At 40.6% G+C, this 22,769-nt stretch overlaps 2 protein-coding genes across 3 annotated transcripts; one reads left to right on the plus strand and one right to left on the minus strand.

Annotated features, from left to right (window-relative positions):
- Positions 1–6,628: 6,628 nt before the first annotated feature.
- LOC146552861 (immunoglobulin kappa light chain-like) lies at positions 6,629–14,691 on the plus strand. Its single transcript, XM_085254381.1, has 5 exons — positions 6,629–6,759; positions 6,852–7,175; positions 11,627–11,674; positions 13,178–13,489; positions 13,598–14,691. The coding sequence occupies exons 1-5, from the start codon at positions 6,717–6,719 to the stop codon at positions 13,813–13,815; spliced, it is 945 nt and encodes a 314-aa protein (XP_085110507.1). The 5' UTR covers positions 6,629–6,716; the 3' UTR covers positions 13,816–14,691.
- Positions 14,692–15,820: 1,129 nt separating this feature from the next.
- LOC146552862 (uncharacterized) lies at positions 15,821–19,451 on the minus strand. Of its 2 annotated transcripts, none has more exons than XM_085254430.1 (2): positions 19,272–19,451; positions 15,821–16,339 (listed from the first exon to the last, which is right to left on the minus strand). In XM_085254430.1, exons 1-2 carry the CDS (start codon positions 19,362–19,364, stop codon positions 15,821–15,823), a joined length of 612 nt encoding a protein of 203 aa, XP_085110556.1. In that variant the 5' UTR covers positions 19,365–19,451. The 2 variants fall into 2 exon arrangements, with proteins under 2 accessions (XP_085110556.1, XP_085110557.1); XM_085254431.1 differs by lacking the exon at positions 19,272–19,451 and having other exon boundaries at positions 15,821–15,980; positions 16,062–16,306.
- Positions 19,452–22,769: the final 3,318 nt, after the last annotated feature.

A 22,769-nucleotide genomic window follows, 5' to 3' on the forward strand; every position in this document is an offset into this window, starting at 1 on the left:
TGATTATGTGAGGATTTTTGTTTATTAGTAAGATAAATATTAGATTTCCTGACAACAGTGACGTCGTGGAAAGTTAATCTTTTTATGCACCAGTTTAAGTAAGAATTTAACTGTGATTCAGTGTCTGAGCTGTAAGCTGTGAGCTCATGAGCAAAACTTAAAAAAAACAAACACTTTGGGACAATACTGTGGTTATTGCTCGTTACAGATCAACACAGGGTAATCATTCTGGTCACCAGCTTGGTCAAACCTGCCATGGGATGGTAGCCAATGTAGTTGTTGGCTGACTTGCCAAAAATGCTGTTTATTTGCCAAAGGCAAACGTGTTTTGTCTTGTCAGACTTCATCCAGTCCAATAAACGACAAAGTCAACAGCAGAATAAGCTGTTATAAGAAAGTTATATATTTAAAAACCTCTCTGGTTACTCTGGTATGAATAACTCTGAATCACTTCATGGTAAATAACACTATCTGCAAAACACTGAAAGAATTCCAGATGACAAGTTTGTAGTTCACCATACAAGTGACGACCTTTGACCTTCACCAGGTTTTATTTAATTGTGTCAGAGAAACTCAAACGTGCTCTTCATGCAGCTGAGTACATCAAGTGTTTAAAACAGAAGCTGTGCAGGTCTGAGATCAGCAGCTCTCTGAAACACCAAACTGAGGTCCTGTTAATGCTGATATACAGTGACACAGTTACAGGGGTGAGTAATCCTTTTGTTTTTTTGTCTTTAACTTTATCAATAAAACAGCTGCAGCTTTCACTACAGCACGTGTGGTACTTTAACCTTTGTACTGTTTCCATCAGTTCATTTTGCAGTTAACATGTGAACATGTTAGATGATCTGTCTGCTGTCACTGGGTGGTGCTGAGGTCTGAATCTGAGGGCAGCTCCTGTAATCACAAAGAGAACAGAACCATCACAAACTCAAATATAAAGTTTATCTCTTAAATCATGTGGAGACTGAAAACATGCTGTTGTTTGCACATGTTTAATATTCAGCTCTGCACATGAGCTGAAGCAGGATGCAGCCTGTTGCATTTACAGTATAATACTTGTGATAAAAGTACAGTAATGATAATTAGTGACTGAGCACTTTTGTCAGGGTAAATCCATTCGCCTGCACAGATTAGCTAAACTAACTTTACAAAACAAGTTTCCCCGACAGCCGAGTGCTCATCTTAGCTAGCTAGGTCTCAGGACTTAGCTTAGGTAGTTACGAATTAGTTTACAAACACATTTAACTTACCGAAAAATAGTAATGTGCGGCTCGATCCTGAAATATCGATTCCTCTGATACCAATCATTTAATCAGAATCAGAATACTTTATTGATCCCTGGGGGAATTATTTTTTGTTATTTTTTGTCACAGTGCTCCATTATAAACCAACATTAAGACAAGACAGACAATACGCTAACTAAGAATAGTACAATATATACATATATATACATACATGAGTCACTCATAAATAAATTTATGTTCTAGAATCGATTCTCACAACAAATAAAACACTGAAAAAGCCAAACAATAACATTCTTAAGTTATCAGAGTGACTTATATATCATGTTTAACCTGAGTAGTGAAAGCCCGCGGGGGTTTGAAGACGATGTGTCGGCTCAGATGTTTGAAGTTTACACAGCTACATTCTCACCTGAAAATATGTTAAAAGGTTTTTTGCGACCCAGAAAGAGAAATAAGAGTAATATTAAAACTAAGTCGCTGCCGCCGTTGTTGGAAACCAGAATTGGCCTGGCCGCGCTATGAATTCTGCGATATGGTTTTTCTATTTTGTTGTCCGGGTGGACAATCGGGAGAAATTCGGGAGAATGGTGGCTCCGGGAGATTTTCAGGAGGGGCACTGAAATTCGGTATTCTCCTGGAAAAATCAGGAGGGTTGACATGTATGGTTGTGGCAACATCACTAACCATGTCAAACACCTCAGAGTAAATCATATCACAGAATATGATGAGCCTATGTTGAGACGAACTGAAGAGGAGGACAGGGACAGGTGCTCTCACAGAGTCCTTTAGTGCTGCAGGCGGGCAAGGTGTTCAAATAGGCACAACTTCAGTTTTTTTTTCTATATGATGAACTCTGCATTACTAAGTGATAAGAACAAGTAGTCTGATGTCCTGTAATCATAATGACGCTATAATTTGAGATACAATAAATAAAATAAGTTTTTGTACAAAGTATCAGTATCGGATCAGTATCGTCGATACCACCCTGAATATTACTTGGTATCGGATCGGAAAGAAAATCAGTCGTATCGCACATCACTACCGGGGCCTCGGGTCCTTCTGTCCAGTTTACTGAAGAACACCTCAGGCTGTCAGGTTAAAACACTCGGTCGTGTTTTCGTAGCGTAAACGCTGGCCCTCCTCGCAGAGCCTACGCTCTATCTGCTATTCCCGAACAGAGATACGCAAGTTTCTCCGTGACTGCAGCTGCCAGTCAAAGCTGTCATGATGACGTTTCACCCCAATTTAACACAATGGCAGTAGGAAGTAGAATCAAACTCATGGGAGAGGAGACCCCTCGGACATCAATCAGCGTGATGAGAACTATTGAAAACAAAAGAAAGAAACTTTGGAAAAATTTATCTGAGGAGAATTAATTAATTTTAGTCTGACCCCAGTCCCATCCGCTAACATGGAGGAGGCGGGGTTTATGACCTATACTGCAGCCAGACACCAGGGGGCGATAGAGACGTTTTGGCTTCATTTTTGGGGAGCTGTCGCGTCGTCCATGTTATCTACTGTAATTTGTCTGTAGAGCTGGTCTATGGGGTTAACAGCACGAAGCTGTGTTGGACTGGGAACAGGAGCTTGCATCGCTCCAGGACCTCTTTGGGGAACTGGTCGTGTTACGACTGTGACCGTAATTGTGTGTGGATTTGAGTGTCTAGGTGCTCCTCCGGGATTGGTGCATCCAGGGTGGATGGCTCACACCGATTGGCTGAGGACTGGGAGACAGCGGATAAGAAGAGCCCGCCAGGGACTGCCCAGTCATTCATCCTCGGCCCAACCCAGCCGGCAGACCGGTCACTGTATCGACGTATTATGTAATGTAAGAGCATGTAGGGGTGGACCGCCTTTTTGGTTGATCAGTTTTCTCCTGTTTTTGTTAGGTAGGGAGGGTGTGTTCGAGCCTGTCTATGGAGCAGAGTTTAGACTATGAAACTCTTAAGAAAACTGTGCTGCAGGCGTATGAACTTGTCCCTGAAGCATATCGCCAGAAATTTAGGATTCTTAATAAAGCTGCTAACCAGACTTTTGTTGAGTTTGCGCGAGAAAAGAATGTGTTGTTTGAGAAATGGTGTTGTTCATGTAAAGTTAAAACCGTGGAAGAGTTGAAAACTCTTATTTTGCTGGAGGAGTTTAAAAAGTGTCTGCCGGAACGCATCGTGACTTATTTAAATGAACAGAAGGTGTCGTCTCTCACTAACGCGGCTCTCCTGGCTGACGAGTTTGTTTTAACACACAAAAGTGTGTTCCGTGCACAGAATTCGTTTCAGGAAAATTTATCTGAACGAAAATGGTCACCAAGTGCAGTGCGTAAAAACGTACCACAGTTTAGTGCTAAATCAAACGGTCGGGAATGTTTTTATTGTCACGATTCAGGGCATCTGATTGCTGCGTGTCCAGTATTAAAAAGAAAAGAAGCGAGGGTTTTGCAGAAATTTTTCTGATGTGGTTAGTCCCCTAACTGATCTTGTTAGCCCCTTAAAACCTTTTATTTGGTCTCCAGCATGTCAGGTGGCATTCGAATCTGCCAAAGCATTGTTGTGCAGTGCACCAGTGCTAGCTGCGCCGAATTTTGAGCGCCCTTTTAAACTAGACGTTGACGCCAGCTCGTGTGGCGCAGGCGCTGTTCTGTTACAGGAAGATGATCACGGCGTAGATCATCCCGTCTGCTACTTTTCAAGAAAGTTTAACAGACACCAGACCCATTATAGCACCATTGAAAAAGAGGCCCTTGCTTTACTCCTTGCGTTACAGCATTTTGAGGTCTATGCTGGGTCAAGTGTGCTGCCTGTGCAGGTGTTTACCGATCACAACCCACTGGTGTTCCTTTCCCAAATGTGCAACTCCAATCAAAGACTTATGCGCTGGTCCTTGTTGTTGCAAGATTATAACTTGGAGATCAGTTACAAGAACGGGAAGGATAACGTATTGGCTGACACCCTGTCTAGAGCACTGTCTCCTTGAATTAAACATTTTGGGGTTAATGTTAATTCTTGGGTAAGGGGGTGTTACGACTGTGACCGTAATTGTGTGTGGATTTGAGTGTCTAGGTGCTCCTCCGGGATTGGTGCATCCAGGGTGGATGGCTCACACCGATTGGCTGAGGACTGGGAGACAGCGGATAAGAAGAGCCCGCCAGGGACTGCCCAGTCATTCATCCTCGGCCCAACCCAGCCGGCAGACCGGTCACTGTATCGACGTATTATGTAATGTAAGAGCATGTAGGGGTGGACCGCCTTTTTGGTTGATCAGTTTTCTCCTGTTTTTGTTAGGTAGGGAGGAAAGTGATTGTCGTTTTGTTTAGTTCCTTTGAGTAGGTAAGTTTCGTTTATTCCTGAGATAGGCTGCTTTTGTTTGTTGTTTTGGCCTTGGGTTCACCCTGAAGCTATGATATGCTCCCTTCCTTTGTTTAACCGCACCTATTGTAAATAAATCACTGTCACAAAATAGTAAGTGTGTGACGTGCTGCTTGGGGTTGGACGGGGATGGATCACCCTTTATGTTGTGGTCTGGCCGCGCCTAGACGGGCCATAACAGTCGTGTACACTAAAGTCTGTTTCTTTCGGCTCCCTTCAGTGAGCTGGGTCACATTCTCAGTTAGAGACTTGACAAAGTCCCTTAGTGAGTGAGCCTCTGGATGTTGGCAAATTCCTTAGTCGGTGGTGTTGTTCTGGGGGAGATGCTGGGTGACTTCTCCTAGAAGACAGCATCTTGTTCTTGGCTGGGGAAGAGGAACTCAGGCCTTCTTAATGACTAGTGTTGAAACACCAGTCACTGTATTCCTGGAGAGCATATAAATTCTTCTTGCTGTTCTCCAGGGTTTCGGAAATGATTAATGCAGATGTGTGTTGTCCGTCAATTGTTTGGTGTAATTTAAGCTTTAAAAAGTGCTTGTTTAATTTGTTTAATGTTGAGCTTTCTGAGCCAAGCTGTGAGTCTGCCTTCATTTTGTTGCCATGCCAACTGCTGTTTTTTTTGAAAATGTAGCTGCCGTGTAAAGTTTGATTATTTTATTCAGCATTACTGTTCATATTTGTTTTTGTTTGTCCACCTTTCATTCAAATATGATTTTTGGTAAATTGACTGGTTCCCTTATAGCCCGGTTCTACTCGACCTGAGCACTCAAAGCTCTTTATACAACATGCTTCATTCACCCAAGCACTTTTTTCTACTTAAGAGCTTTCTATCTAAAATCACACATAATTATATTCAGATATACGCATTGGAGAGCTCAGATATCGAGGATATTGGGCATGACAAATATCCTGGAACAGCCAGTGATTGAACCATGAACCTTCCGATTGGTATATTTCTCGGTCTACCAACAGCTACAGCTACCACCGTTTTGGGCTCTATATCTACAAACGGTAAGTGAGCTTTTTATTTATTTATTTTTAATTTTTTAATTCTATGTTTGTGGGTTCTTGTTGTTAGGTCTTGTTAAAGATCTAATCATCTTGCACAATGACAATCATATTAATTCACAATTCTGTAACACATGTGTTGCCAAGTGGCATTAACTGCACTTAAACCCAATGTAAAATCAGGTGCCAGTGTCTCCTTTGGTATGTGACACATGGCTGGTTAAATGAAAACAATCTATGATGTTGATAAAACCAAAGTGGTCAGAGTCATCGGCTATGTGAATGTTAAAATCCCCAACTATACGCTGTGTGTCCGTTAAAGGCTGATGATGCACCACAGCACAATAAAAAGGATTCTTATTCCTGACTTTAATCAGCTGTTCGCCTTCACTGAACTGCAACACTTCGTTGATACAGAGTGTGCAGAGGATGGAAGTCTTTTTCTAATAAGATTTTAAAGTCAGAGGAGTGAGGCATGTATGTGTGAACATGTAAATGTGGATATAAACATAAATGTGAAGTTCTTGATGATAAATCGTGTCTTTATTCAGATTTTATTTCTTTTTTGGGTGTCATGAGTGTAGAGTTATACAAGTAATTGAAGCGTGGTTTAAATAAATTAGCAAACACAAAGAAATATCATCCTGTGGTATAACACGGGAATTACAGAGAGTTGTTAGACAAAAATCGAGCTTAATCAGGAATGTGGAGAGGAGCAGAATTTTATTTGGTTACAGAGTTTTGAGCGCAATTAAAAAAGATGCAGTAGAGCATTTTAGGTCTGTAATAATTAAAAAAAAAATCAAGTTCGTGTTTTAGTAAATACCTAAATGTTTGTAAATTATGCCACCCAGATGGTGTTTACATGCTGTGGTATTCAACACAAGATGATCAAACCACAGCAGCTTTGGCTGAGCTGTCAGTCAGGAGCGGTACGTTCCTCTGTGGACTGCAGGGGCTGATGGGAGCTTTGAAGAACTGCTGCATATCAGCGGAGGGGGAAGACCCGTCTGATCTCACAGCTCGTCCTTGTTTGGCCTCAGCTGCATCAGAGCGCCACTTCTCCCCAGGTTCACCAGAGGAAACACCACTGCACAAAATGCTTTTCCTCCCAGCTGCTGCTCTGTGCTGTCTGTGTTCAGGTGAGTGTTTCCAGCCAATCAGGAGCCAACAAAGTCAACCTGTAACAAACACTGTCACACTAACCTTCATCTATCTGTCTGTGTCTCTACAGCACTGGTTACCATGGCAGCACAGATGATTCAGGAGGATTTAACATTGACCAGGAGAGTTGGAGAAAGTGTCTCCTTCAGCTGTGGAGATGATGAATGTGACTATACTGGTTTGATCTGGTACCAGAAGAAAGATACTGAACCATTTAGGCTAGTTCTTGTCGTGGATACTGATGATGGTAGAGTTGAGTCAAGTTCTAATCATTCCCAGAAAGATGATTTTTCAGTTGAGATTAAACAGAACAGATACCAGTTGAAGATAGAGAAAGTTAAACTTGAGCATTCGGCCACTTATTACTGTGCCTGTTGGAAGGACGCACCCCACAGTGAGAAATGATGCCTGCAGCCTGAGCAAAAACCAAAGCATACAGAGATGTCAATCAGAGTTTGTGACAGGAAGAGAGCAGTAAACCACAGCCCAGGTGTATGTATTTCTTCACAATCACAACCATACTGAGGCTGTCCTGCTCCAGAAATGGAAAGCCGTTTCTTTGTTGTTGCTGTTGTTTCAAGCAGCTATTACAATCTTACGTATCTTTTTCAATTAGAGCTACAAGTTGGTTGTGTTACTAAATAGGGAAAGGAATGTGTGTTGGCAAAACTGATTGATTGAGAGCAAAGCTCTCAATTTACTGGCCGATCTACATCCCTGCCCTCACCTATGGTTACGAGCTGTGGGTAGTGGCTAAAAGAAGGAGATCGCGGATACAAGCGGTGGAAATTAGCTTCCTCCGAAGGTTGAATGGCATCTCCCTTAGAGATAGGGCGAGAGGTTCAGCCATTTGGGTGGGGCTCAGAGTAAAGCCGCTGCTCTTCCACATCGAAAGGAGCCAGCTGAGGTGTTTCGGGCATCTGACAAGGATGCCTCCTGGGCTCCTCTTGGGTGAGGTGTTCTGGGCCTGTCCCACCGGGAGGAGGTCCTGGGGCAGACCCAGGACATGTTGGAAAGATTATATCTCTCAGCTGGACTGGGAACGCCTGGGTGTTCCCCTGGATAAGCTGGAGGAGGTGGCTGGGGAGAGGAAGGTCTGGGCTTCTCTGCTTGGGCTGCTGCCCCCACAACCCGGCCCCGGTTAAAGCAGAGGAAAATAAACGGATGGATGAATGTGTGTTTGCATCTTAACCCTTAGGTACTTTTCATATTCAATTTTCTTAGTATGGTGGGGGCCTGTATTGACTGAGGCCCAAGATTCCCTCTCAGATGTCTTCAACAAATACTGAACTCCTAGAATATTACAAAGCGGCAACCAATGGGCCGTGGAGCTGGGAGAACTTCTTTTTGTACTTTTAGGTTTTACACCACACGTTTTTGGAGCAAAAACATGGGTTATCATACACCATTATGCACTTTTTACCTAAGACAAACACGAACCATAAAGATTTAACTAAATTTGATTAAATTCAGCCTGAAAACTGATGTAGAGATTACTGATAGGGCAGAAATGTTTAGAGATAGTAGTAGTGGCCCATGTAGGGACTTCTGCTTTTAATGAGCAAAGCTGATACGATGAATAATTTCAGGTCTTCTGTTTTCTTCTACTAGGTTCCTTGACTGCAATGCAGTCTGTGGATAAACTGCAAGAAAAGAACAAGGATGTAGACAAGAAATGGAGAATGTGTGAGCTGTGGAGAAGGATCTAGAAAAAAGACTGAGAATAGAACTGTGCTACTGTCCGGCAGTACTAAAAGTGAGATTGTCTGAAGTAGGATAAAAAGAGATACTCAGGGGAGATCAAAGACAAGTTTAAAAACACATCACAGGCAGCACTTGGTAATGAAGCTTTTGCTTCCCCATGATTGCTTGTCATATTGAAGTGATGGTAGATGTTCTGTGGATCTGACAGAATTGAGCTCATTGCTTACACTTTATTTATCGGCATCTTTAAAGGTCCTCAAGGTCACCTTACATCAGTGCAACAAAATAAAAACATAAGGTAAACAAAAAATTAAAAAAAAAAGCATAAAGGCTAAAAAAGGTAAAAATAGACTAAGACAGTCATGATGAAGAATATGCAATTCTGAATAGATGGGTTTTAAGACATGATTTAAAAGTAGAGCAAGAGTTTGAAGTCTGGAGATCTGGAGGACCTTAACAGTCATGATGTTATAATGTCTGAAAGCCAGCTGTCCAAAAACAGCCCAGCGGCTAACAGCTGAAGCTAATAGCTGACAGTAAATATGGCCGAACAGGTAACGCAGAGAAACACTTTACCTGGCAGACAATACAGGTTCATAGAGTAAAACAAACTTGTGCAACTATACTAAGCAATAAGTATAGAAAGAGAGCAGCGGCAGCTAAAACGCACCAGCGTTCACTCCCTCCCAGCGTGTCTGACACGAAGTGTTAAGTGTTATCGCCTAAAGTAGATTTGTTCACATTTTTGATTCGTAAGTAAATTCTTGGATTTCTCTTAAATTAACATTCTTATTTTCTAAGTTGTGCCTCTGAAGTCATACAGTAACTCAATATAATAAACAGTAAATGGCCTGTATTTGTATAGCGCTTTACTAGTCCCTAAGGACCCCAAAGCGCTTTACACATTGAGTCATCCACCCATTCACACACTGGTGTGATGGAACAAGCTACATTGTGGGGAGCCCTGGGGCGCACTGACAGAGGCGAGGCTGCTGAACGCTGGCGTCACCCTCTGACCACCACCAGTAGGCAACGGGTGAAGTGTCTTGCCCAAGGACACAACGACCGAGACTGTCCGAGCCGGGGCTCAAATCGGCATCCTTCCGATTACAAGGCGAACTCCCAACTTTTGAGCCACGATCGCCCAAATAAATATAATGCAAACCTTAATATAGTACTGAACATGTTGTTTTAGCCAAAGCTGAAAAATCACATTTTCAGAAATATTCATTATTTGGGGGCCTTTATAGTAATTTATCTAGGGAGCTTGGGAAGAAAAGTGACTGGACTTCTTTAAGTTTGAAGTGCACTGGGACGTCGTACTCGTAGAAGACTCCTGAGTTTTTCAGTCCTTATGGAAACGGTTTATCAGCGAAACTCAGGAGAGTCTTCTCCCAGCATGACATCCCAGTTTACTGCCGACCCAGCCATACACTCAGACAGAAACTGGTTCATCCCAAAGACAAAACTCCCAAACACAAACTTAACAACGTGGTGTTTGCTGTACAGTGTAGCGAGGAATGCTCAGACCTCTACATTGGAGAAACCAAACAGCCACTTCATGAACGGATGGCACATGGATTTCATGTCAGAGAGGCCTCAGTCCGTCCGAATTGTTTGCAACATCTCCCGCATCATCAGGCTGAGCCCAGGAGCTCCTCAGGGCCGTGTTCTCAGCCCACTGTTGTTCACCCTCCTGAAACACGACTTCCCTGCCCTGCACAGCTCTAACCACATCATCAAGTTCGCTGACGACACAAACATGGTTGGACTCATCAGCAGCAACGACGAGTCAGCGTACAGAGATGAGGTTCAGCAGCTGGAGTTCTGGTGCAGTGAGAGCAACCTGTCACTGAATGTGGACAAAACCAAGGAGATGACTGTCGACTTCAGGAAGACTGGCTCCACCCATACACCACTCAGCATCCACGGTTCCACGGTAGAGACTGTTAATAGCACCAAGTTCCTGTGAGTTCACATCTCAGACGACCTTACCTGGACCATCAACACCGCCTCCATCACCAAAAAGGCCCAGTAGTGCCTCCCCTTCCTGAGATGCCTAAGGCGGGCCAACCATCCTTGTCCCACGCTCACCATGTTCTACAGGGGCACCATAGAGAGTGTTCTGACCACCTGGATCCCCGTGTGGTTTAGAAACTGAAAAGTTGGCAACCTCAGCCAGCTACATCAGATCGTCACATCAGCTGCTATGATCATCAGAACATCTCTCTCTCGACTACACCTTCCATAAGCGCTGCATCAGCAAGGCCTTCAGCATCGTGCTTGACCCCTCACACCCCTCACATGGGCTTTTCTCCCTCCTCCCGTCCGGCAGATGCTACCCCAGCATCGGGGCCAGATCCTCCAGTCTGTGAGACAGCTTTTTCCCGCCAGCCATCAGACTCCTGAACTCTCTACCGGTGTTCAGTGTAAAGTGTATATTTATTCTTACTCTTCCTATATTTATTGTTGTTCTTTTGCACTGCTGTAACTGGAGCCTCATCGTCTTGTCTCTCTATATACTGTACTGTATATAGCAGAGAGACAATAAAGTTTACTTTGACGACGATAGAAGAGCCACCCCTACAGGACAAGACTCAGCAGTCCATCTGCATCTAAAGGACAAAGGTCGCATTTCAAGGATACCAATGTTCACATTTTGGACACAGAAGGCAGAAAGAGTGAAATAAACCATCTATGTCCATTGTGAATGACCATCCTTGAACACAGGCGGTGGCCAACAACATCAACAGTCTGCCACCTACAGTACAGTTTTGAGATCCTGTCCCAGGCACCTTAACATCCACTCAAATCTTGCATCACTTGATCGCATGGCAAGGTAGTTTCACATGAAACCTTGGCTCATGTGATAAGGCACATGATCAATAGTGCCAGGTTTTTAATCCTAGTAGGAGGACTTACTTACAACCAGTGCATCCCTGGTTATGGCTAAAAACAGGAGAAGAGACGTGTTGATATAAATATTAGATTGAAAAAATTTACCTATCCTAGCTGTCATGAAAAACAAGAAAGTGGATGGATGGAAAAATGGCATTCTGGCATCATCTGAACTCTTCCATCTCAGCTGATCATTGAACAGCAGGCAGGTTTTTGTATGAGTGTTTCTCACTGTGGAAGGAGGCTATGATTACGACATCTTCGGCTCTGGAACTAAACTGTATGTAACAGGTAAGATCAAACATTTATTTTCCTCAAATACTTTCTGTTCTTCCGTAAGTAATCGAGAATTAAGAAGAAAATAAAATTAATTCAGTGTTGCAGGAAATTGAGTCCTAAAAGTCCAATCTTAGCTACACAGTGAATATCCTGATCTATAAAATTCAGCTTATTTACTCAGAATCTCCACAGCGTCTTTGTTCTTAAGAGCATTTTTTAAAGGTTAAATATAATTGTGCATATATAGTCTCAAAATTTTAAAGAATGTTAAAAGTAATTTGCATATGCTAATTACTATAATTTTATACATTTGATAGAAAATTGGATTGGCACAAAGTAATTCATATTGGCACGCATGTTGGATGTATAGTAAATGAAAAGTACATGAGAAAAGTTAATCTAATAATGAAAAGCTTTTGTAGAATACGCAAACGGGTTTAATGAGAGTGACATAGCGCACAATTTAAAACTTCCTCTTCAGATTGTTTATTGTTAATCATGTGACCATAGTGGATTATTTCATGTCGGCTGCTATAACAAAGAATTTCCCAAACATGGAATAAAGTGTTTAACTTTTAAAGTTGAAACAAAATGTTTAAAATAGTTATTTACACTTTTTTCTTGGAATGAGACTAAAATATATATTGATCAAAATGTCTGTTGTAAACTATAATAAACATTTTCTAGTAGGATACATTGCTGTAAAGAACATTTATATAACCCGTGATGCAGATAATACAGATGCACGTGTGCTGTGTTCTTTTATGAAAATGTTTTCTTTGTGTTTATTTTTCCTCTGAAAGCAAAACATAAACGGGGGATAAAGTTAAGGCTATATACTAACATAGTATAATGTCAATAGAATAGAATAATCCTTTATTTGTCCCACAAGGGGAAATTTGGTTGTAACAGCAGCCAGAAAAACACAAATACAAACAAACAGCACTTTTTTTTTTAAACTTATTTACATCATGGACAATAGTTACCAAAAACAGAGTGTACAGTTATTAAAATTAAATAAAATAAATACAGGTAAGAGGCAAAATGAAACTTGAATGAAGGCTGAAGCATTACAAGACATTCTTGTCTTTATATCGTTAGATAAGTACAGTGCTGAGCATAATCCTGTAATTTTATGTGAAGATAAATATGTTATTTAAATATGTAAAAATCTTATTGAATTCATTCAATTTAATTGTAATTATGTTTTTCCGCAAACTGGTACTTTATAGAAATCTCAAAAAAATAAATAAAAAATAAGCGAGCAAACACAGTTGCCATTTAACTGTATTTCTGTTTTTAAAAGTGTTTTTCAGTTTCCATGTGATGTTTTTCCATGTAGTTTCCAGATCAGACTGAATCCAGTGTATGTAGTGAACTTTGTGCTGATGAGTAGTTTAGTGATCAGAGTCCATGTAGTTTCCAGGATCAGACTGAATGCAGTGCAGTGCTGGAAGCTGCTGCTGACTGTGTGAATGTGTGTCTGTGCTGCTTGTTGCTGCTGTCAAACTTCAGATGAGCAGGTAGTGAAGCCCGTGGTGAGCGTGTACCCAGCAGCATCCAGAGCCCACCTGGAGGGGAACAGCTCCCTGCTGTGTGTGGCCTCAGCCATGTTTCCTCCTCTGGTCCAGTTCTCCTGGAAAAGACAGAAGAAGAACGGCGGAGAAGCGGAGGAGCTGCCCCCTGCTGAGGGAGAGCAGCTGGAGCTCAGAGAGGCGGGACGCAGTACCTCCATTTTAGTGGTTAATCGGGATGATCCCTTCACATACATATACAGCTGTCATGTGAGACATCAGGGGGGCACAGTGGAGGCCCAAACACAACAAGGTAAAAAGATTTGGCGACAGGACGTCATTGATGTAGCTTTGTAAATTTGACATTTTCAAATCTGAGGGCTGATATTTCTTAAAGCATTTTATTGCTTTTCTGTTTCAGAGCTCCTCTCTTATGTTCTCCAGTCTCAGTGCAGGGTGAAGCTGCTCTGCCTGCTGTACACAGTGCTGATAGTGAAGAGTCTGGTGTACTGCTGTGGACTCTCTCTGCTGATGATGCTCACAAACAAGGGAGCGTCCACCAACTGCACACATGCTGACTGCTTTCTGATTGGCATCTTTCACACTCAGATTTCCCCACATGAGCAGGCAGACATATAAATTAAGTTGTGGCTGGTAAAATCCATCCATCTTCTTCCTCCTATTCGGGGCCGAGTCGCAGGGGCAGCAGCTTAAGCAGAGAAGCCCAGACCTCCCTCTCTCCAGTCACCTCCTCCAGCTTGTCCGGAGGAACACCAAGGCGTTCCCAGGCCAGCCGAAAGAGATAATCTCTCCAACGTATCCTGGGTCTGCCCCGGGACCACCTCCCGCTGGGACATGCCTGGTGGTTTGGAGAAATGTTTATCATTTATACCCTTCTCAAATATAACCACCTGAAACTATAAAATAGATATGCAAATATTAAAACAGTCGTTGTTTTAAAGTGTAAATGTTTCATATGGAGTCTTCTTTCTTTTGTATAAGGTTTTGTTTTTTTTCTCAGTCAGGTATGCAAACTATCAAAACCCTGCACAAAGACGGGGAACATACGTGTGCTATGATCATTATAGTAAAGAGCTGCTTGGTTTTTTTTTAAGGAATGTATATTTTTCTTCTTGACTGATAACACAAGAGGAAAGGTTTTTTTTCTTTACATGACATTTGTTGCACTTTGTATATAAGAAGAAGGTGGCTTGTTCCCTTTTCCACCAATCCAAATGCAAAGATATATTCTTTCTCAGTTCTGGGTCCTTGTATAGTGAATATGTGAGTTTTATTCTTACAATCACAAACTCGTTCTGTACAGATTCAGCACAGGTTTAAAAAAACATCATCTAGCGCTTGGAGAAAATAATGACATTTTCAGTGAGCAGAGCAGTCCAGCACATCTGTGTTTGAACCAGTTATTCAGTTTCGGGCTTCAAACATTCAAAATCTTTTCCTCTTTAAACGTTACAGAAAAAGTAATGGTGCCTCTTGGCTTCACTCCAGGATCATGCAGCTGTGCCATTCATGTGGGTTGATGCTTGAAACCTAGTGTAACAGTGTAGTTATTTTATGTAAAAATAAAGACTTGATTCCGATGAACGTGTTTCTCGTTTCAGTCTTTGATGCATAACGACGTATATGAATGTGGCATTCACATATCAAACTTGCTCTCCTGCAGCAGACGGGCTGTGTGGGTTTCTGCTCTGCAGCCTCCACACCGTTAGCTGTGGCTTTCACTTTAATAACACAATGACAGTTACAAGCAGGAACTCTGCTTCAAGAATGATTCCAGGAAGGATCTGTGTTCTTCACCTGTGAGAGAAACAGCTCAAATCCTCAACTCACAGCTGACAAATGAACTTATTTGAACTTTATCATTATACATGTGTAAATACAGGGTGATGAAATGCACTTTTAATTTGGTTTCATCACAAAAGAAAAATACAAAATGTCTAAATATTATCTCACAGAATCATTGCTGGAGTTTTAACTGAAGAAGTGGATAAATCAAGACAATGACACTTGTAAAAACAGTTACAGAAGCCAACAGTCAGTAGTACATTGTGTCTTTGATCTGGTTAATTATTCAGACTTTTTATTAATTTAAAAATTAAATAGTAACTGAAAAAATAAAGTCTGTTGTAGTTGAGGATCAGTATTAAATGCAACTCTGAACATATAATCAGTTATCACATTTAAACATTTCTGCGCCTGACTCTGCTAATTGTAAAAACTATTAAATTATTTAGTCTGACCCTGGTAAATGTTACATTTGAGAAACTTCTGTTTCTTCTTGTACGTTCATGTGAGAGACCGAAGCTCTAAGACAAAATATGCAGAATAAAATTTTGATTAAAACTCTTATTGATTTTCTGATGAACTGCAGTGAATTAAAACTGACAAAACATGAAGCAGATGCTGATTTTTATTATTTATATTCTCAAACTTTTAGAATATTAAATGAAAAGGAGTCCATCTACTAGAAAACTGTTGAGTCCAAGTAAAGAATTAAATGAACATGAATGTCAGGGTAAGTACAAAAAACCAAAAACAAACTTGCCCCCCTCCCCATAAACCCCCCACATTGAGCCACAACACATCGCTTTTATTTTCACCTACTGAGAGTGTGAGGAAACAGTCAGTCAGCATGTGTGCAGTTGGTGGACGCTCCCTTGTTTGTGAGCATCATCAGCAGAGAGAGTCCACAGCAGTACACCAGACTCTTCACTATCAGCACTGTGTACAGCAGGCAGAGCAGCTTCACCCTGCACTGAGACTGGAAGAGAGGCCTGTGGAGCCTGGAAGTGAAACACAAAAGACGTGTGTTGTCCGTGTCTTTAAGGGGATTCACAGTGGAACAGGCACCAAGGCTTAAGGGCCTTTTTCTGGTTGACCCTCCACGTTCCCCCTCATGCTTGACATAGCAGCTGTATCTGTACGTGTAGAGATCATCTGTATAATCTACTAAAATAGAAGTTGTCCGTCCCGCCTCTCTGAGCTCCAGCTGCTCTCCCTCAGCAGGGGGCAGCTCCTCCGCTTCTCCGCCGTTCTTCTTCTGTCTTTTCCAGGAGAACTGGACCAGAGGAGGAAACATGGCTGAGGCCACCATAACCGCATTAAGACGGCAAATCTGCTGTAACGAGTTAACGCGGATCGCCTCGTGCGTGGGGCTGCACGGCGTCAACGCGTTAGCACGGTTAGCTCATTAACGCGTTAGCACCGTGCAGCCCCACGCACGAGGCGATCCGTGTTAATTCGTTACAGCAATAGTTACAATATAACAACAATAACAACAATAATAATTTTACAGATGAAATATTTCACGTGAAGCTTTTGCAAACATTTATGTCTGAGGCTGAAATCAGTCTAAATGCTCATCGTTGTGTTTAATCAAATCACTTTTACTGTCACATCACATGTGCTGCTGCACTGAATCAGCACATGTGAGTTTAATATGTAATCAATATTTAAATGATAGTTAATCTGAGCAGTTACTAAACCCCGTTCGTCGTGCTGCTATAGGCAAAAGAAAAAAACTAACTTTCACTCATTTGCTTTCTAAGGTTCATTTTGCTTTCACCAGGTTGAACCTCGTTTTACTTTCATTCTTTGGGGCATAGATTGAACACAGCGTTGCAAACCTTCCTCAGAGGTTCATGTCCACATTGATGATGACAGCGTCACACAGTTTGACATGTTAGCTGCACACACGATGTGAATTTGCTGTTTGACCACATCCCAGAGCTGTTTATTTCTACTTTACAATCATTACAGGTTAAACAATGTTCTATTCCAATATTGAAACACTTCTGTAGAGATTCCTCTCCAAATAAGACATGTGATCCAACCAAGATCAATAACAGTAGTGCTGCATTAGCTTCAAAGTTTATTGCAATCCAGATGTTTGGTATTATAAAGAGACACCTTAATTTATTAATATACTAACATTTACTAAAACCGAACCTCAACTATATTCAGTCAAAACAGTTTTTATTGTCCTGCGATTGAGCCACAGGAAGTGTTTCCAAACTTGTCATCAAAAGACATTTTTATTATTGCATCATTTTACAAGAGTTACTTATTGCAGAAGTTAATAAATGATTTCTTTTGTTGTGTCTGTGATTTCTTGCTGACAGCTGCTGAAATATTAATCTGAAAAAGTTTCATTTCTGCAGCAACTTCTGATTGTGGTAATTAAGTCTGTGAGCTCAGTATGTTTGTGACTCTGAGATGGAGGTGAAACATGTGAAGCTGGGCTGTGGTTTACTGCTCTCTTCCTGTCACAGACACTGTCTGACATCTGTTCATCTGTTGGTTTTTGTTCAGGCTGCAGGGATCATTTGTTATTGTGATGATCAGTTTTGAAACAGGAGCTGTAGTGTGTGGCTGCTTGAACAGGTTTAACTTTGTCTCTCTGAAGCTCACATCCATTCTGTTTATTGAGAAATCATCTTTCTGAGGAAGATTACAACTTGATTCAACTTGACTGTCGAGTTTATCTATGTTAAGAATCGCTGTAAAAACTTATTTGTCCGGTTTCTGGTACCAGAATACTAATCTTCCATCACGCTGTTCAGTCCCTCCTCAGCTGAAGGAGGAATTTTCTCCAACATTCCTGGTCAATGTTAAATCACCCTGAGTCAGCTCTGCTGCCACAGTAACCAGCACTGTGGACACACACACACACACACACACACACACACACACACACACACGGTTGTTTTCATGGTCTTTGTTAAAATTGGATGTCTCCTGATTGGCTGGAAACACTCACCTGAACACAGACAGCACAGAGCAGCAGCTGGGAGGAAAAGCATTTTGTGCAGTGGTGTTTCCTCTGGTGAACCTGGGGAGAAGTGGCGCTCTGATGCAGCTGAGGCCAAACAAGGACGAGCTGAAATGTAACGAGTCTTCAGACTTCCTATTGGACAAAAGACAAGACTGGTGGTGCTTATGTGCTTAAAATGCATTAAAATAAATGTGTTAAGTCTTTAGTAACATGATGAATTTGGAGAAAACAAGCGTCTATTTGACTGATTTAAGTTTAACGTCACAGTAAATAACTGGAAACATTTTAGTAACCACATGTCAAAACACAGTTATGTTTTCAGTGTCTCACACAGCTGAATGAAATTAGCAATAAAAACATTTTTTCTCTGATCATTTTTTCTTTTTAATATCAACTCATACTGACCTGGATGATTGAGCACGCATGGAGACATATCAGTTGATACATTTTTTACAGACCTTTACAATAAATATACACTTGTTTGTTATTATTTCAGGAACCAATATAAATACAAATATAATATAAATATTTTGACTCTACTGTACGTTGTTATGCACAAATGTTCACAGTTTTTGTTTTGTTATTTTAGGGAAGACAACAAACACACTGTACGTTCACACTTTATAATATCTTCTGTAAATGCTCTTCTCAGTGGAAAATTATGGGTAAGAACGAAGGTCGAGTGTTGAGCCTGAGCATCGTCTCTCCTCTGATTCCACTAAAGTTCATTTCTCAGCTCTGAGTCCAGGACTTGAGCTGTTTCTCTCACATATCAGGTCGTTACTGGAATCATTCTTATCTAGAATTGGTGGTTGCAGCTGTTGTTGTGTTGAAATGCAAAGCCACAGCTGACTGTGGAGGCTGCTGAACAGAAACCCACACAGCCCGTCTGCTGTAAGAGAGGAAGTTTGATTCACACAGGTCAGCGTGTGTCACTGAAGGAAACAAGAAACAAATTCTTCACCTTAAGTCTTAAATTACAGCCACTCTGGTTTCGCTGTGTAGTTTAAGACTCATCAAAATACATTTTCTGCACTCTGACTGTGATTTACAAAACTCCAGATGTTGTTGGGTTACGTTTGCTTTACAATTACAATTTATTACAATTATCAAATACATTCAGTTACATAAATGTGTAAAATAATGCTCGACTATGTAGTCATTCATATGGGCAACTCATTAAATACAAACAACTTTGCTTGGATTATGTTTGACTGTTGATTCTGGATTTTGTACCTTAACAGTTTTACTTCAGATTCCTATAACAAACATGTAAAGGCTGAAAACAGGTTTGTGACACGGCTCTGGATGCTGCTGGGTACACGCTCACCACGGGCTTCACTACCTGCTCATCTGAAGTTTGACAGCAGCAACAAGCAGCACAGACACACATTCACACAGTCAGCAGCAGCTTCCAGCACTGCACTGCATTCAGTCTGATCCTGGAAACTACATGGACTCTGATCACTAAACTACTCATCAGCACAAAGTTCACTACAGTCATAGTTCATTTGTTATCTGCATCATGCAAATGAAAATGTAATCAGTAGGTTTTACAAAATCATTTTTAGTGTTTTTCTTGATACAGATTCTATTTAAGAACATAAATATCCTGTAATCACTAATAAAAGAGACGATTTTCAGCGATTCAATGATTTTGTTTGGATGAAAGTTTTAATTTGAATTCATTTTTTTCTCTTTTTCCTCAGAGCACTTTAGGGATAAACAAACTATAGATACTGTTTGGTGTTTTGTGGACATACTTCTAGCTGAAAAACAGCTGGAATTAAGGTGTTTTGAATTGAAATAGAAATATGAGCTCAGGGGAAAATGATAGACACTAGAATATGATGTTGACCTGCACTGTATGACACATTATTGCCCTTTAAATAAAACATCTTGTGGATATTTCAAGTCATCAACATCATGAGTCGAACATTGTTTGTGATATTTTGTGTGGGACAACAAAGTGATTTTTTTCATGCCCACATGTTTTGGCTTTGTGTGGGTTTTTAATAGGTTATGACATTCAGACAGTAGCACGAGATAATGTGTTAATACAAGTGAGTCGGACCCACTGATGCTGATAAACAAAGACTGAAAAGTCTGTTTTTCCAAGATGGAACATTTTAGAAATTTAAATGAATAAAAGTGAGAGCCGCTGAAGGCCCCGAGCACTTGATCTTTTACTGCGTGCCTGCGGTAAAAGATATGGAAAAAACACCCCAAAACCTGGAGGAGTGCTTTGCTCTTTGTTATATCTGTTTTTTGAGTTGTTACTGAAGTTTGTAGTGTGTGTTTGTGTCATGTTTTCACCACAGAGATGTAAATATAGTTTAGAGAATAAAATAAGGCCTTCAGTCTGCACTCCCCACTTGCCCCGGGGCGGTCTTTAATCTGGGAGCTTGAGGGCTCCTGTGTACGGCCGGGCGATATGAGGAAAATCTAATATCACAATATTTTTTGGCTATATCACAATACACGATATATATCACGGTATGTTTAAATAAGCTCCAATAACAAGTTTTAGTTTCAACCATATCGTGTCTAAAATTGGTACACTCATTCACATCAACCATTTTTTGCTTTGAATACAGAAATATCTGAATGAATTGAACATTTTTATTATAACCACTTTTAACCATCAGTTGCTCACTGAGGTTTTTCACCAATGTCAACACCTGACAGTAAACTCTCTCTGTGGTCGACACTAACAAACACAAACTATAGCAACAAAAGTGGACCTCAAGGTAGACGACACAAACGAAAACAACTGAAATTACAAAGGTGCTCGTTTGTGCTTATAACATGTAAAATTGTAAAAAAAAGAAAAGAAAAAACCTCTTCTGACCTCAAATTACAGAAATAGAAGTCTAGACAGTGACTATAAAACCGACTGACGTAGAACAGTTACAGGTATCACAGCTCGTTTATTTAATGTTTCCTTTGGTGTGCGGGGAGACGTTGAACACGTTAATGTTTACAATTGTCTTCATTAGCAGTAGATGACTCTTCCGCTGGTGGAATAAATCTGTGGTATTGCTACCTTTAGCAGCAATAGTTGTCAAATTTGCAAATTACCAAAAGTAGGAATATTTGGAAACATCTCTGTGATCTCTATAAGACAAAAGGATGGGAGAGGCTGGTGTGGTCTCAACACTGTTCACAGTGTTTCCTTCAGTGCTGCTGACAGCGTCTCACAGCGTGCTGTGATACCTGATACCTTGTAAATGAGTCATTTACCTCAGAGCCGATTTTTAGGCTCTCGCCTTTAGTTCATGTTTGTTTTCATCACTCGTTGTCGTCACACCGAACCTCCTGTAACAAACTTCACTTAATTCTTCGCCATCGAGCGTCTGAGTTCTGTCTGCGCCTGAGTCCACTCCTCCATGACAACATCTGTTTCATATTTGGTCTTTTTCACTTCATAGTAAATCACTTAACTTGTTATAGATTATTTACCCTGACATAAAACACAAATCTGTGGAATAAATCTCATCAGATTTTATATTTGCATCTAAGATTTTAAAAATATTAATTCTTTAAAAGCATCACTAAAGTTCAGCGAATTTCTAATTTGTCCTCCTGCACTTGTGTCAAATATGGACACGCCTTTGTCCTCATGAAGGTTTGCCTTCACTCAGACCCATGCCCTGCTGTTCCTACCATGCCAACATACAGAAACATGTCAGGCAATGAGTTGGAATAAAGTTGAATCAAACCTTGAAACACAGAGATGGATGATATTTTATACCTTTCATTTATAAACAGTCAAAGCAGACGGGGTCATTTTTGAGCCCAAAGGAAAACCTGATTATTTGCTGCCAGTAAAAAACTTGAAGTCGTTTAAAAACAGCTTCCTACATTAACTTTGACATAAAGCCGTCTGTGATCATCTGTTAAAGCGACCGACTCTGGTTGTGAAACAATGATCACAATAACTGATCATTTCATGTATTTTTTACACTGAATTGATCGACAATTTATACTTTAAAAACACTGAAATGAAGTGGGGACATTTGTGACCCTGAGGACCACAGGTGTGTGGAAATCGGGACATTATGAGGGTTAAATCTTAATATTCATATCAACAGAATTTACAGCACAGCCTGGGTGAACTTAATAAATATTCAGCACTGGTTCAATCATCAAATTGATGAATGTTCTTTGTTTGAGTTTGTCTCTCTGTGCTGCTCTTAATTATAATAATTATGTTTTATTTCAATTATATTATTTGTATAAATTGCACTAGTCTGAATAATTAAGCTGATTAATCAATGACACATTTTGATTAAACATTTTACATATTTATGATTATTAGAAAAAGATGGAAAGATGCTCAACATCCATCTGAACTGATGGTGTTTTGTGAAATTGTTTTTACAAATCTTGTCTTAATTTATTCCCTTTTTCAGTGTTTTTAAATCATAACGGTTCAACTTGAGTTCTGTGGGATTTAATGTTCAGACTTCATCTTGTATTTGTCTTTTGTGATCGTACTAAACATCAACTGTGTAACAGCTCTGAGTTCACACTTTGTTTCTCTCACACACATGAACACAGATGCTTCCTGAACAACTTGAAGCAGAGTTCATGCTTGTAACTGTCGTTGTGTTATTAAAGTGAAAGCCACAGCTAACGGTGTGGAGGCTGCAGAGCAGAAACCCACACAGCCCGTCTGCTGCAGGAGAGCAAGTTTATGATCTGTGAATGCTGCAGTCACACAGGTTATGTATCACAGAAGAAATGAGAAATGCATTCTTAAAATCACAATCTTTATTTTTACTTCAGACAAATA

The sequence above is a fragment of the Mchenga conophoros genome, linkage group LG18 (genome assembly GCF_057382185.1).
Source record: "Mchenga conophoros isolate Kocher_MC1m ecotype Shallow Benthic linkage group LG18, M_conophoros_male_GT1.1, whole genome shotgun sequence".
NCBI lineage: Eukaryota > Metazoa > Chordata > Actinopteri > Cichliformes > Cichlidae > Mchenga > Mchenga conophoros.